The sequence below is a fragment of the Fistularia commersonii genome, chromosome 25 (genome assembly GCF_037954325.1).
Source record: "Fistularia commersonii isolate RoL2024-O1a breed Wild chromosome 25, RoL_Fcom_v1.0, whole genome shotgun sequence".
In the NCBI taxonomy this organism is placed as follows: Eukaryota; Metazoa; Chordata; class Actinopteri; order Syngnathiformes; family Fistulariidae; genus Fistularia; species Fistularia commersonii.
The window spans coordinates 6,219,598-6,233,618 of NC_141308.1; the positions used below are offsets into that span (position 1 = coordinate 6,219,598).

At 38.7% G+C, this 14,021-nt stretch overlaps 3 protein-coding genes across 5 annotated transcripts; 1 reads left to right on the plus strand and 2 right to left on the minus strand.

The window, feature by feature from the left end:
* Positions 1-83: 83 nt before the first annotated feature.
* plekhj1 (pleckstrin homology domain containing J1) lies at positions 84-4,646 on the minus strand. 2 transcript variants are annotated; one of them, XM_086172745.1, is made up of 6 exons: positions 4,131-4,242; positions 3,910-3,977; positions 3,398-3,464; positions 3,021-3,111; positions 2,253-2,316; positions 87-1,541 (listed from the first exon to the last, which is right to left on the minus strand). In XM_086172745.1, exons 1-6 carry the CDS (start codon positions 4,222-4,224, stop codon positions 1,449-1,451), a joined length of 477 nt encoding a protein of 158 aa, XP_086028871.1. In that variant the 5' UTR covers positions 4,225-4,242; the 3' UTR covers positions 87-1,448. The 2 variants fall into 2 exon arrangements, with proteins under 2 accessions (XP_086028869.1, XP_086028871.1); XM_086172743.1 differs by lacking the exon at positions 2,253-2,316 and having other exon boundaries at positions 84-1,541; positions 4,131-4,646.
* Positions 4,647-4,764: 118 nt separating this feature from the next.
* sf3a2 (splicing factor 3a, subunit 2) lies at positions 4,765-8,095 on the plus strand. Its single transcript, XM_086172333.1, has 8 exons — positions 4,765-4,858; positions 5,355-5,638; positions 5,755-5,801; positions 6,158-6,267; positions 6,368-6,417; positions 6,589-6,729; positions 7,400-7,468; positions 7,567-8,095. The coding sequence occupies exons 2-8, from the start codon at positions 5,441-5,443 to the stop codon at positions 7,831-7,833; spliced, it is 882 nt and encodes a 293-aa protein (XP_086028459.1). The 5' UTR covers positions 4,765-4,858; positions 5,355-5,440; the 3' UTR covers positions 7,834-8,095.
* A 622-nt stretch (positions 8,096-8,717) lies between these two features.
* Positions 8,718-12,155, minus strand: LOC147218981 (uncharacterized). Of its 2 annotated transcripts, none has more exons than XM_086172837.1 (7): positions 11,965-12,151; positions 11,401-11,501; positions 10,408-10,436; positions 10,246-10,312; positions 10,020-10,154; positions 9,321-9,415; positions 8,718-9,235 (listed from the first exon to the last, which is right to left on the minus strand). In XM_086172837.1, exons 2-7 carry the CDS (start codon positions 11,492-11,494, stop codon positions 8,867-8,869), a joined length of 789 nt encoding a protein of 262 aa, XP_086028963.1. In that variant the 5' UTR covers positions 11,495-11,501; positions 11,965-12,151; the 3' UTR covers positions 8,718-8,866. The 2 variants fall into 2 exon arrangements, with proteins under 2 accessions (XP_086028963.1, XP_086028964.1); XM_086172838.1 differs by having other exon boundaries at positions 9,089-9,235; positions 10,016-10,154; positions 11,965-12,155.
* Between the last annotated feature and the right edge of the window lie 1,866 nt (positions 12,156-14,021).

Here is a 14,021-nt window from a genome sequence, read left to right on the forward strand (position 1 = left end):
TTTAAAACGATACTATTTCATATTCATAAATCAGTAATTTTATTTCTGACTCTTATACAGCTGTCAATAACTTAATTGTCCCAATAGTTCCAAGATGAAGCATTGCAGTTTAGTGGAGCTTGATAACTCAATGATTTTATTCTCCAGGTTACATGAAATTGAAGAGAAAATATTTTACATCATATTTCTAATGTCTGACCATGATTTAATTCACATATTTATACATTTTTATGGACTTTCAACTTTCAAATGTCTTTATCATCAACAATAAAAAAGATCTACAAAAGATTTTTAAAAATACTACAACAAATACAATCTACTGTGAAATGAAACCAGAACTAAAACATTCCATATGGAGATGAAATCAAGAAAACAAAATAAACATTCATTGACCTCTGCAGTTTGTGGGTTGACTCGTGATACTTTATCACAAATCAAGACAAAGTGATGCCTTGCAGTAAAATGTGGTGGGGAGCAAAATATTATCAGAGGATTTTGTGAAAAACCTCTTCAGCCATATTTACAAAGCTAATATGACATTATAAAAAGAAGAGTCTGGTATCCCGTATGGTCCAATGTTTTGACTGAGAAACTGATTGAAAATGCCACAGAAAAGGCAATTCCATTCAAGTAAATTATTGAAATCCCATTTTGACAATTGCTTAACTCCCAGTGAAGTACTAAGTGCAAAAGTGCTAATTCTAAAACAAAGCAGTCTAAAAAGGACTACAATAAATACATACTGGGTCAACTAAAAGCAACAAGTGGCTCAACACTGCAGATCAAAGGGTGTTGAAATTCAGACAAGTACTGCCAAAAAATAATCAGCTATAGTGAACATCTGCACAGTGTGCGTTTACTGTTGGAGCATGGTTTTCATTAGATGTTAATACATTCTGGACTGGTTTTTATTCAGCTAAACAGAATCTTCTGGTGGATCCAGAACAAGGAAAAAATCCCATGGTCAGCAAGTGTGGCATATCAAGTAAAAAAAAACAATATAAACATAAAAGGCAGCCAACTGGCAGTGTAAATATCCCGTAATTAAAAAGCGGGAAGTCCCGCATAGAAGAAACATAGTGGATATAACCAATTTAAGGACATTTCACAGCCTGTGATCTCAAGTGATTAACTCCGCTTTTCCCTGCCCTGAACGCATTTAAGTTTCGATTTCAGCTTCCCTGAAACTTCACTGCCAGCCCGACCCATTTCTCATAGAAGTATCCCATGTACATAAAGGAACACATCACTGTTAAAAAAAAACAAACTAAAACAAAACATACACTGTGTGGGCTTTTACATTTCAATAGAACACAAACAAGACCTGTTTGGTTTAAGTGGCTAAAAACAGAAATTATTTATCTAACCCTCACATGCAGGAAAATGTGCTAAAACCAGTGATAAGCCAGTGTTGAAGGGGCTGGATGAACTAGACAGGAAAATAACTTCTACAGGGAGGAGACATCCCTCTGTGTCAAGTGAAGGCCACTGCTGACTTGGAAGCGAGTTTCATCTGATATACCGTACTGCTCCAATGGGTCCTGTGGAGAAAAGCAAAAAGCTCAGGGGGTTATTGGAGCAGGCATCAACTTCATGTCTGGAGACTCCTCTTACTCCTCATCCCATCATCTTCTCCAGTTGTGGTCAATAACTATGTATTACATCTAAGATGTGACTGTATACAACTGTATATACACAGTTATAGATGAAAATCTGTTAGAGCTGAAAAGGCCTCTTGAATGAGAGGAGAAATGACTTCACAAAACTGAGCAAAGTCCAGTTGCCACGATAAGATTTGACTGTGATAGACCATGATCTGGATGACTAATGACCTTCACAGGGACAATATTGACATATAAAAGTTCCAACGGCCTACCATGCTTGCAACTGCTTCAAATTGATAACTTGCCTTTGGGGTGACTATTTGATTTCTCTACTTCAGGACTCCACAGAAAACAATAATAATGAATTGAGTTAATGATGCGCTTCTTATCTGCTGAGAAAAAGCTTCAAATGGCTTTACAAGCAGTGGACTGAGGAGAATGTTCTTATCATCTAGGCAATAGGAGTATATTGGCTATCAGCAACCAGCCGAGTCCACAACCGGCAGTTATGTTGTGACTGATTCTTTTGGAGGCTTATGCGCTTTATTGTGCAGTGAACACTTCACTGGGTCAAGTAGAGCAGACTCTGCCAAGTATTCTACTACTGAGAATGAGAAATGCTGGCAATGCGGAGCTTTTTGGTCTCACCTTGCCAGTTAGCCTGTGGATTTCAGTTCTGTAGAATATCAGGTTGCTCCTCATGAACTCATAACTGCGATGGATGAGATGAAATATAGATCAGACAGCTCAGGTATGTGCTTTTATATTCTTTAATAAAACTGAGTGCATGACAAAAATCATAAGACAAACCTGTTGGCATAAGCTCTTGCATCATTTTAGTATAAATACACAAAGTACTAGACAGTACTTCAAATTTTTTTCACAACGCGATATTTTATCTAAAATTTTCTTTCAAATATCAAGGATTGTCATACATTTTGCAAAAGGCCCCTGGCCCCTGAATATTTAAAGCTGTTTCAAGATTTTCTATTTGTTTTCATATTGTATCTTTGTTGTTCACGCCTATTAATTTTTCCCGCCTATTTTGTCACTTCTTTTTTACATTTTAGATAATTCATTTTTGAATAAAGACATATCTTGATAATCTTAACTAAATTCCAATTGAATTTTCTGCATTTTTTAAGAAATTGTTCATTGGCTGTTGTGACAGACAAATCTAAACTTATATCACAAGTTACAAAAAGGGCTTTTCAGAATGGCCTGTCATAAGACCCATGCAGCCAAGACAGTTAAGCAATTATGCCTCCATTTACCACTGCAGCTTTGCTGCCTTGTCTGCATTCAAGTCTTTGAGAAATTACACATCACATCACGATGAAGCTGACACCACATTGTTTGCTATTAAAAGATGTAGCTAATGACCAATTTTCATTTGGTCTGAAGAAGCAGTCTTACCTGGCCTTGGTGACACAGTCTATCCACCTCAAACACTGCTCCTCTGAGTCACACTCAAAATGATATTTCCTCTCAGCTTCATCCAGAAAAGCTACAGGAATGAACACACACACACACACACACACACACACACACACACACACACACACACACACACACACACACGAATATTACATATTTAGAGAGAGAGAGAGAGAGAGAGAGAGAGAGATAACATCTGTGGACGTGCTTTTATATTTCTCATTGTCTGCCATCAGCACAAACATTTAAGATTTCAACTAAGTTACGAGATTTGAAGCCAGCTAGTGGAGGAGAAAGTATGTGAGCCACTTTTGTGGCTGTGCAAACCAGTAAAGCCAGCAAGAACTGCAGCTCACCAATAGAGAATGCCTGGCTTGCCTCTCTTTCCACCCGACACTGCTCCAACAGCAAAGCTCCAATTGGCTGCAAAATACATTATTTGACAGACCATAGAGTACCATTATCAGGATTTCATATGTGTCATATTGTAGTATTGCACAACAGTGGTCAAATTTATCAAGCAGCCATGAACAACCTCTGAATATTCGTGGTTTTCCTGCATAACTGTTCGCTCGTCACCTCACACTGTATTTGTACTTCTAACTTGCACATGCTTAATAGCAAAGTTTGCATTTCCAATGCTTTTATCAGTCACCACCCTTTATTGTGCTTTTACATATTTATGTCCTATTGAGCTAAGTATGCCTCTACTGTGTTACTAACACCTTTTACCTTCATAGTATCTGGCAGTCAATGCTGACAGCAATTTAAGAATTTCCTTGTACTGAAATGGAAACACATTTCCTTCCCGTGCATAAGACAATAATCTCTTTGATAAATACTACTGAGGTCATCAGTCCCAACTAACCTCTTCCTCATCGGTCCGGAAGTAGAAAAGGAAGTTGACTACGAGCTTCACCAGTCTCCTCTTTACTCCTGTTTGACAGCAAAAAAGGGAACTTGCATTACACGTGTTTAATTCACGTTAACACGAAGCTGCAGCCCGATGAGCGGAAACAACATGCACCGCCGGGAAAGGCCAGCGATGAGTTATATCAAACGAAAGTAATAAAGCATCTGATCCATTACCGTCTCCTTTCTTGGGGCCTCGCATCCCCAGCTCGGCTGCCATATCTGACGGCTGCCGGCTCAAAGAGATCATCTCCTTCTCGTTGAAACGCATCACTGAAGGAGCAAGACGAGAGGACGACCGTCACGGACTTGGGCTACCGCGAAGCGAATTCCCTTCCCGAAACCATGACGATGGCGTCTCCACAACTTGGCAATAATTGGTGGCTGTAGTTTTACCAAGAGCTTCAACCGCGCGATACAAATATTTTATTCTGACGTTAAGAGGAACTTTCGATCATTCCTGCAATCGAAGAAAGACGTAGTCTGGACATCTTACGAGCTACACACCGGGCGAACATAAAACACACCTACTGCCAGCACCGACAACCCGTAGGTTAAAGTACGGTGGGCAGTGAGGGTCAAATGAGGCGAACTTTGCCTTTGTGTAGCGACGGTCCGCCGTACTCAAGGTAAGCATTTGACTTTTCCAGTCATCGAATATTCAAGTGTTTATATGACAATTGCGAACGAGAACCCCCCCGGCCACACAATCTACGATAATAATCAATGACCTATCACGGAAGTGGAGAAAAATGCAACGGTCCAGAAGGTGGCAGTATAAGACTTTTCAAATATTTTGGTTTCGCAATGAAGAAGAAAATGGACATGCGCAGTGACCTGCACGAAGCTAGGCTCGTGTGAACCTAACGTTGTGGTGTCGGCGAAACTGCTGAAAGAACAAAACGGTACATTATTTCACACTATCTTTTTTAAAATCTATAACTGTTTATCTACAACTATATACAATATCAAATACGTGTACAACTATTTACATTCTCCTTTAGTTATATTTATTTAGTATTGGTCGGAAGCCATTCATTTATCGACGTTAGCTTAGCATACTCTGAATTAACTTAGCCCCCGATAATATTATATGATCCAAACGTCATTGAGATAATTAAAGTAACAAATTCGCATTACAACTAATATGTAGTGTGCATTTTTGCCGTAGCATAGCACGGGAGAACTATTTGAAACAGTCTCAGATCAAGATAATGGGGATTTACCTTGCAAACTGTTACCGCTTTTGCCTCCTATGTTTTAGGATGGATATGGAAATGTGGAGTCAAGTCAGTACTGATATCAATTGATCCGCCCAAAACCTGTGTTGGATCATAATAAATACTCGACAAAGTAACAAGTAATGATTAACCATGTTTGTTTTGCTTCTTAATATTTCAGATAGTGACGTGGAGTAACTGTCCAGTGTAGACTGGGCTCTTCGCTGAGAGTTTCCTCGGTTGTTTAGAACTTCTCACCTTGCAAAGATGGATTTCCAACACCGAGCTGGAGGAAAGACAGGGAGTGGAGGAGTTGCCTCTGCCTCTGAGAGTAATCGTGACAGGCGAGAGCGATTACGGCAGCTGGCCTTGGAGACCATTGACATCAACAAAGATCCCTATTTTATGAAGAATCATTTAGGATCATATGAGTGTAAACTTTGCCTCACTCTTCATAATAATGAGGTGAGGAGTTACGCTGAGATTTACAAAGCTTAGCTTCTTTGTGCATGATTTGACTATATAGTGTGTCAATATTTTAAAAAATGTTTTTTTTTCAACTACTCTTCCTTTTGTTTCAGGGAAGCTACTTAGCACACACACAAGGAAAGAAACATCAGACGAATTTGTAAGTCCCTTTCTTATCTCTATAACATTGCTATGGTAACTGGTAGGCTTTGATTCTGAAAATGGTTTTCAGAGTATGTACTTTTAATTATATAACAAATAGTGGTTCTGTCAAAGATAAGCTTACTCTAATGTTTTATGATATGGTGTTACAATCTGCATATATACCATCTGTGACTGGTTGATGACCTTATATGCCAATAATAGCCAAACTTATCAAAACACATTTGTACATTATACAGAAATCTGACAAAAAAGTCATCAAGGGGAATCGTTTTTCTTACAATGAATATATTTTTTTAAGCAAAAGGCCAATGTGAGCAGCTCGTTGCAAACTATGTATTCTGTCTCCTTCAGAGCGAGGAGAGCAGCGAAAGAGGCAAAGGAGGCTCCTGCTCAGCCAGCACCAGCAAAAGTGAAGGTTGAAGTCAAGAAGTTTGTCAAAATTGGACGGCCAGGATACAAAGGTAGATAAGCTCCATAGCTTTTTTATTACCTTCATCTTTTTTAGTTTGTCATTGGCCTAGTGTAGTATTTTGGTCATTATCCTCTTCCATTAATTCCTAGTTACCAAACAGAGGGACCCAGAGTCTGGTCAGCAGTCTTTACTCTTCCAGGTTGGTGAAAACATCATTATGAAATTCTTTTGACTTAAATGTTTTTAATTTTTGCTTCACCATATATATTTCAACAAAAAACAATTTGTAGTCTGTTTAAAAGTGTTAATGTCATTGGAATATAACAGAGGGAAAATGTAAAGACCCCTTTTTATTTTCTCCAATTGACAGATCGACTACCCAGAAATTGCTGAAGGTATTGGACCCAGGCACCGCTTTATGTCTGCATATGAACAGCGCATAGAGCCCCCAGATCGTCGTTGGCAGTACCTGCTTTTGGCTGCAGAACCATATGAGACTATTGCTTTCAAGGTAATTGAGAGTTGCATGTAACTTGTGATCCTTTGTAAATACCGTAATTTCAGAACAACAAGCTGCTACTTTTTTCACACATTTTGAACACTGTGGCTTAAACAATAACATGGCTAATTTATGTTTTTTTTTTGGGGGGGGGCTAACAAGCTTCATGCCACCAAAACATCTAGCCTCTAGACACATCGGACCAATTAAATTACAGTGAAATTCTGAGGCTGTTCAATTCTGACACTGAAGAAGACGACTAATGATTTTAGTGCACAGGAGTAAGACAAAGATAGCGCTTAGCTGGAGTAGGACAAAGGAGGGAGAGAAAATGGATGAATGGATGGACTTTTTCTTGTGTTATTTATTATTAATCTTTTTCATCAGCTGTGTTACGGGCACTGTTCATAAAAAAACACTTCCAATATGCATTTGGGGATGGTAGTGGTACATATTTAATTAAAAGATAAAAAAATGTATATTTCTGAGTAACATTTCTGTGTAAATATCTTGTGTTACAACGTGGACACTTGCGGCTTATAGACAAGTGCAGCCTACATATGTACGCATATATTTATTTCTTTATTTTTAGCCAGTGCGGCTTATATTCAGGTACACTCAATAGTCTGGAAATAATGATAATCTTACAGTTCTGCTGCATTGTAAACTGAAAATTTTTCAGGTCCCCAGCAGAGAAATTGATAAAGCAGAAAACCGCTTCTGGACCCACTGGAATAGAGAAACAAAACAGGTACTAATAAGCCATTGGGTATTTTTTTTCACTTGAATGCAGATAAATAAGTGTCAAAAGTTGAGATCTCTCCTCTAATATGTTATTTCTGCCTGCAGTTCTTCCTTCAGTTCCACTTCAAAATGGAAAAAACTGTTCTACAGTCAAGCGGACCACCACCTCCTGCAGGTGTGAAGCGACCCCCTCCTCTCATGAGTGCACCTCGTCCACCAAATGAATCAATGCCCCCTCCCCCACCGGGAGGAATGCCCGTCCCACCTCTCCCCCCTGCTGCTCCTGGCACCCCTCAGATGCCCCCTCAAATGCCCATGCCACCAATGCCAATGAGGCCACCACCTCCAGATGGGCTTGCAATGGCCAACTGATCCCAGAACAGTAGATCATGAATACTTTCCTACATGATGTCGAAAAGTCAGTTTCTTTTTGTATTTTTAAATAGGTGTTCAAGGTCAAAATTATGTTGACTTTCACCTTTTATGTTTTTTGTAAATGTGCAGGGCAGCCTGTTTTCTCTGGATAAACATGATCACATTCTTTTGTATCCACCCTCTTGTTTCCATATAAGAAGGTTTTCTGTGACAAGAGGTCATCTTCTGGTTTTGTGATTAAATGCTCTTTGAAAATAAACGCATTGACTCTGTAAATTTTCAAGCGAAGACATGGTCACATGATAATTATCCATCCATCAACACTGATGTTAATGGTATACAGAAAGGAAAGGATTTTAATATATTTGTCACTGCAGCTTAATTTTCCTTCAAAGCCGTTTGTCCAAAAGTAGCCTAAATTATGTTGAAAGGAGCTGTCAGCAGTAATATATCATTTTTTGTTCAGTTTTAATTTGGGCTTGATCTTTAATCACTTTGTTTAAAGATGTTAACTTGGATAAGTCAGATGGTGTCATTGATGACTGTTCAAATGAATCTTACATCTATAGAAAGATCAAATAAAGCAGTGTTTTCAAATTTCATAAAAATGCAAATGAGTTCACAAGTAACTTGAAGTTCTGTTGTAGAATAAAAAATCAACTGTAGATAAGCAGGACACAGTATTTGGCTATTTAAGAGCATTCGCTACTGAACTATTTTCAGGTGGTTCCTGTTATCCCTGTGAACAGCTTAACAGTTCATCACACTTATATCAGATAGCACTCTTGGGAGAAAGTGGAGAATATGGTGACGGTGCAGAAATGACTAGGTCAGTGGTAGGTTTCACTGAGTAATAATCTATGTTCAAATTCAGCACCACAAATATACAGAAGTAATACACCAAAAACATTTATTAGATTTCCACAATTTTCTGGACAGGGTTCAAGTTAAACAGATGAGGCACAAAGACATTTAATATTCAATTAGTAAAATAGCCAGAAAATAAATGTAATTTCTAAAGAGGAAAAAGTCAACCTTTTGTGGTCTTTTTCTTGTTGTCTTCCAATCTATCCACTTTTTGCTCTGGTTCTTCATTTTGCTCATCTGTCTCATGAGTTTCTTCTTCATTTTTGACCACTATCTCTCTCTCCTTCCACGTTTTTGTTTCTTTACCCTGGATTTTCTTGGCTTTGCTCTGTAATTTCCCAACTCTCTGCTTCATGAGCTTTTTGTCTGGCAGTGGTTTGTTTCTGAGACTCCTCGAGACTTTTGCCTTATCTCCTCTCCGCATCTTCCGCTGTTTGAATTGTTCATCATCATCATCATCGTCGTCTTCATCATCTTCATCATCAAGATCTGGCAGCCACCAAAACATTACTTCCCACAGGTTTGTCTCAGGCTACACAAAATAAGACATAATATCAAAAGTGTTGCTACAGGATTAAATCAACAAGAAGTAAACAAATCTACAGTTTGTTTTTTACCTCTGAAGTTTGTCCTCTGTGTCGTAATATCCCTGAGCGTTTCACTGTAAGCCCAATTTCTTCTTCTTCCGAAATCCCCTGACCTCGTAACATTACTGTTGTTTTAAAAATACAATCCAATCTCAGTTGATGTTCAGTTACGGGAATGCAGTATATCCAAAAAAACCCCTAAATTTTCTCTTCTTTGTCTTGATTAGAAAGTCTCAGTCCATAGTTTAACATTGACACTGAGAGCTTCTATTTTGCCCAGTAAATTAGTTTTATCGATTTCAAGGTCACAGGAAAAAGTCAAAAGTTAACTGAAAATGAATCACCTCAAATAAACAAGAAAACATCTATCAACACATCACATGAAATGCTGAAAGCAATGGTCTAAAAGGTAGAAAAAAGGAATAAGTACAGTGATATTGTGATTTCAATCCATAATAATGAAAAATTAAAGTATAAAATGTGAAGAAAAAGTTGGTGTGGTGGTACATGTTTTAATGAGGAAACATTTCAAATAAAACTAATTAAGCTACCCTCAATTTAACTTAGTACACTGTTTGACATGACATGTTGTAGGTTGATAAGATAACATACTGGATCAATATTAAAAATAGCATCTGAATGTAATGCTTTTTCTCAGCATATCAATGTTTCAGTCCCATATGTGCCCTGTTAAAGTCATGTTTCAGTTGTGATTGTTCATTTACTTGCCGTGAAACCTATGAAAGCCAGAGGTGAGCACCAGGATGGTGATGGCAACAAACAAGCAACGGTTGAGAGTGACGCTCTCCCAAGGCGTTTCTGTCTGAGTCGGACTCTGGATGGATGTGGTTTTAGTCAAGGTTGCTGAGGGGTGAGGAGAGCGCAATTGGGGTTACTTGTAATCAAATAGGAGTGAAGCGGACAAGACCGGAAACAGAAAAAAACAGAGACTCACTTATTGTTGGGGTGCGGGGCAAAGTCTCAGCTTCTGCTTTTGAAAGCTGCGGAATTGCAGACATGTCCTACAGCAAATTAGAGATTTGGGTTTCAAATAATGGAAAAAAAAAGTATTGCAACTGAATTAATGGTGTTGCATCTCGGTTCTTTTCCAACTGACCTCTTTGATTTTCCTGGAGGGGTAAATCTCTGTAATGGAAAAAAAATAATAAAATGCAAAACTAAATGAAATCACAACATTCTTTGCCAACAACAACAAATCCCTGATATATAAAATAAATTCAATGAAACATTTGTAGAAATGTATTGTCTTACACTTGTTTTTTGATCTGACGTAAAACTTGATAAAATGCAATACTCTGAACCCTATCCATTACAATACACTTCAACAGATTCATCTACCTATCATAGCTTTTTGCACACAAAGTACAAACTCAGAATCTTGTATAAAACATGTGAATAGAGAAAAGCACGCAAGTGAATGGATGGCAATCATGATCACATGTTGGGGATGAAATGTTATAGGGTTACTGATATTTTGCATTATTTTCATATGCAGTGATTTATTTTGCTGAAAAGGGAAAAATGTCAAGCGACTGCACTAGTAAGCTGATGCTTACAAAGTCAAGTGATGTATACGATTTAGGAGCCATGAATATCAGCAAATACCCGCATAAGGGTCAGTATATCAGGCACCTTGTTCACAGGATAGAATGTGAAATTTGTCACCTACTGTCAACTGGGAAATCTTGGGAGTCCTTGAGTTTCCTTGGATCAGGCCTATGAATATTCTATCGAGTATTAGCTGAAGTATTTCATGTGCCAGAATAACTAACAGACCAGTGTTGCCAGGCTGCTTGTTATGCACGCAGTAAATCATTTCAGGGTTTGTCAGGCAAGCATCGTGTCTGTTTGGAAGAATTCAGGCTTTATCAATTGATCAATAAATATTATTCCAAAACCCCACTGACTAGTGAAGTCATATGTCAGCCATCTGTCTGTGCTGCAAGCCCTAGGTGCATTATCACTGTGGTTGACCAGGGATCATATTTCAGCTGGTCCTCCAAGTATTTATATCTCTGCACCGACTGTGTACAATGGACCAAACAAAGCATTACAGATTCTGTATGCGTGTGTGTGTTTATGTCGCCACCTGGTCTGCGGATCTGTCGAACTGGCCTCTGCGGAGGAGGATCTGCTCTTGCGGGCCCTAACTCCTCCTCAAATGTTTCGTAACTTTCCTCCATCCCTTCCCTGAGGGCAGCCAAAGTACGGGATGGAGAAAGAGAAAGTTTATATTGACAGAAAGGCTTTTTTTTTTTTGACAGTAGTTATCTCCCAAAACAATGTCTGTAGAAAACAGCTAAACTATTTACATGCTCTACTATTTTTAGCCTTGGAAAAAATGTTTTCCTGTCTCGTTTGATATTGTCCAAATTGTCAAAAGAAGGTCAACGTCTTCCCTTTAGGGATGCATTCCAAGTGGTTTTACGACCTTCAAATTTACAGATGAATGCCGCTAGTGTCTCATATCTTACATGACATTTCTAAATGGAAATAGCTGATAATGCCCTGGCACTACAACAAGTACATTAAGAAATCCCCCAGACAGACACTTAAATATACATTTTTGAAAAAATATCTTTACATTATACCTCTAGCTGAACTTTTTGAAAATGGAGCTTTAACTCTAACACTGAGTGAAACAAAGACCTACCTCCTTTTGCATTTGGGGTGCCTGCGCTGCGTCAGGGGGGCCTTTGTCACGGAGCCCTTGTTCCTCTGCAAAGACAGCGGCAGAGTCGGGCTCTGAACTGTCTGACAGCAGAGCACAGGTGCTGGAGAATGAAAAAAACAAAAAGAACTAAGTGTCACACTGTGGCAGGGTTGACATTACCGAGTGCCACACAGCTGTCAAATCCAAAGACAGGACTGGAGGGGGTGAGACAAGGCCACAGAGTAATAGTTCACTGGCTCCACTGATTTATCATTTGATTATAACACAGTTTGAAAATGTACAAGTTCAGACATTTAATAAGAAAATGTATCATTTCAGTGTTTAAGTTTGATTGAGAAAATAAACAGAATTCTTGATGACACGTTTGATGCTCTGGAACTCTTGAAGTAGTCGTCTTCCACCAGTTTTCCACTTGAGGGCGCCACTGTATTTATGAGGCGGATTGTCGTGCTTGACAGATCAAAACACTCTGGTCTGTCTCACACACACCAACATGTTGCATAAAACCATGAGGGCACGTTTCAAAAAGCCCAACTCTAACTACCAAGCAATCAGACAATGTCTGTCATTTGTGTCAAATCGTGATGCAGTCTTTTGTACATCATCCCGCGTCCGTTCTTTCACCGATGTGTGCAAAGCATGTATAATCATACTTTATTTTTTAAACGAAGGATGACTTTACGTTTCGACTTCCGTTTCAGACTTTGTCTTTCTTATTTGCAAGATACGGCACACGCTAAAAGGAATCTGTGTAAACACATGTAAAGATGATTGGGTTCCATTAGGGTGAGGTGGTTGCAGGCCACATTTATGTGGGGGGAGAAGATGAAGTGTTTGTAAACAGACTTGTGGCGATGATGAGTCATAACTTTGCTGGGACTCCAGCTGAATCACACACCAAGCTGTACCCATCAGTAATCACTTTGGATTGGACATAAGCTCTGGAACCTTTGCCGCAGGAAGTCATCTCGAATGTTTCCCGGAAAAGCCTCAAATAACACGAGCTATTTAAATGACACAACTGCAGAAAAAATAAGGGGAAGAGAGAATATCTTAGAAAGAGTGACTTAACACCCTGTGGTGTAGCTTCACTAGAGTTATTGGCTGGAAGTACAAAGCAAAACCCGATAAACTGATTGAAATGAAAACTGATGTATTCATATTATGGCCATTAGCACCAAAAAGAGCAAACTAACTTGCAAACTTTCAAAATACATGATCATATGTTCACAGACACCAAGGAAAAAAAAAAGGAATACTGCATTGGCAGTATTTTATAGATAGGTGGATGTCAAGATAAGTACAGCCTATACAGTCCAAATCAACAACTTATCAACCCTCTTGGAAAGTAACATCTCTGACAGATTTTCATGACAGTATATCAGTCAGTTTGGTTCAAAATTGCATTTTGCAGCAATGATAGGGCTATTTAAAGACAAACTGAAAAACAGTTGTGTATCACAGCTGGAGTGCATCATCCGTCTGATCAACTCTTTTAATGTCTCCTGATTAAAACACACACCAATAAATATATTGGAATAAATTCTTTCAAAACCAAAAGCTGAAATTGAAGGTTGACTGGATAGATACTCTATGCCGCCTCTGTCTTCTCAGCATTTATCTGGGTGAAATAAGCATGATATTGCTAGGTTTGGGTCCATTTCTTGAAGAATGTTTCAAGGACGGTACATACACCCCCTGTGGACACACCGTGCCCAATAAAGTGAGCAAACATTTCTTGCGGACATCTGCAGCTCCAGAGAGATGAGGGTAAGGAGAAGCTTGCCTCCTTTTGTCCTTACATAATGGGGACTTTGCTCAGAGGACAGACTAAGTGTCTAGCACCCTGAGAGCTGCTCCCTTTACTTTTCCCATTTAAATTCTGAATTGGAATTTGTACTTCAAAATAAAAGTAACAAATAGTTCACTGATGATGTCTGAAAAAACTTATTTGGAAACTTTACAGATTTCCTCATGTTACCTCTGTTGTTGGTGATACTAGTTGTTTTAGTCTACAGTGGTCTGATATCTGATAT

What these genes read in the sequence shown, in the direction of transcription:
- sf3a2 (XM_086172333.1), top strand. Translation starts at nt 5,441, where the DNA reads ATGGATTTCCAACACCGAGCTGGAGGAAAGACAGGGAGTGGAGGAGTT. An exon ending in AGCAGTCTTTACTCTTCCAG is followed by an intron (nt 6,418 to 6,588) that starts GTTGGTGAAAAC and finishes TCCAATTGACAG; the next exon opens with ATCGACTACCCAGAAATTGC. An exon ending in GGAATAGAGAAACAAAACAG is followed by an intron (nt 7,469 to 7,566) that starts GTACTAATAAGC and finishes TTCTGCCTGCAG; the next exon opens with TTCTTCCTTCAGTTCCACTT.
- plekhj1 (XM_086172745.1), bottom strand. Translation starts at nt 4,224, where the DNA reads ATGCGTTTCAACGAGAAGGAGATGATCTCTTTGAGCCGGCAGCCGTCA. An exon ending in AAGCCAGGCATTCTCTATTG is followed by an intron (nt 3,112 to 3,397) that starts GTGAGCTGCAGT and finishes TCATTCCTGTAG; the next exon opens with CTTTTCTGGATGAAGCTGAG. An exon ending in TCCACAGGCTAACTGGCAAG is followed by an intron (nt 1,542 to 2,252) that starts GTGAGACCAAAA and finishes TTTTCTCCACAG; the next exon opens with GACCCATTGGAGCAGTACGG.
- LOC147218981 (XM_086172837.1), bottom strand. Translation starts at nt 11,494, where the DNA reads ATGGAGGAAAGTTACGAAACATTTGAGGAGGAGTTAGGGCCCGCAAGA. An exon ending in GCCCCGCACCCCAACAATAA is followed by an intron (nt 10,155 to 10,245) that starts GTGAGTCTCTGT and finishes CTCACCCCTCAG; the next exon opens with CAACCTTGACTAAAACCACA. An exon ending in ACAGAGGACAAACTTCAGAG is followed by an intron (nt 9,236 to 9,320) that starts GTAAAAAACAAA and finishes TATTTTGTGTAG; the next exon opens with CCTGAGACAAACCTGTGGGA.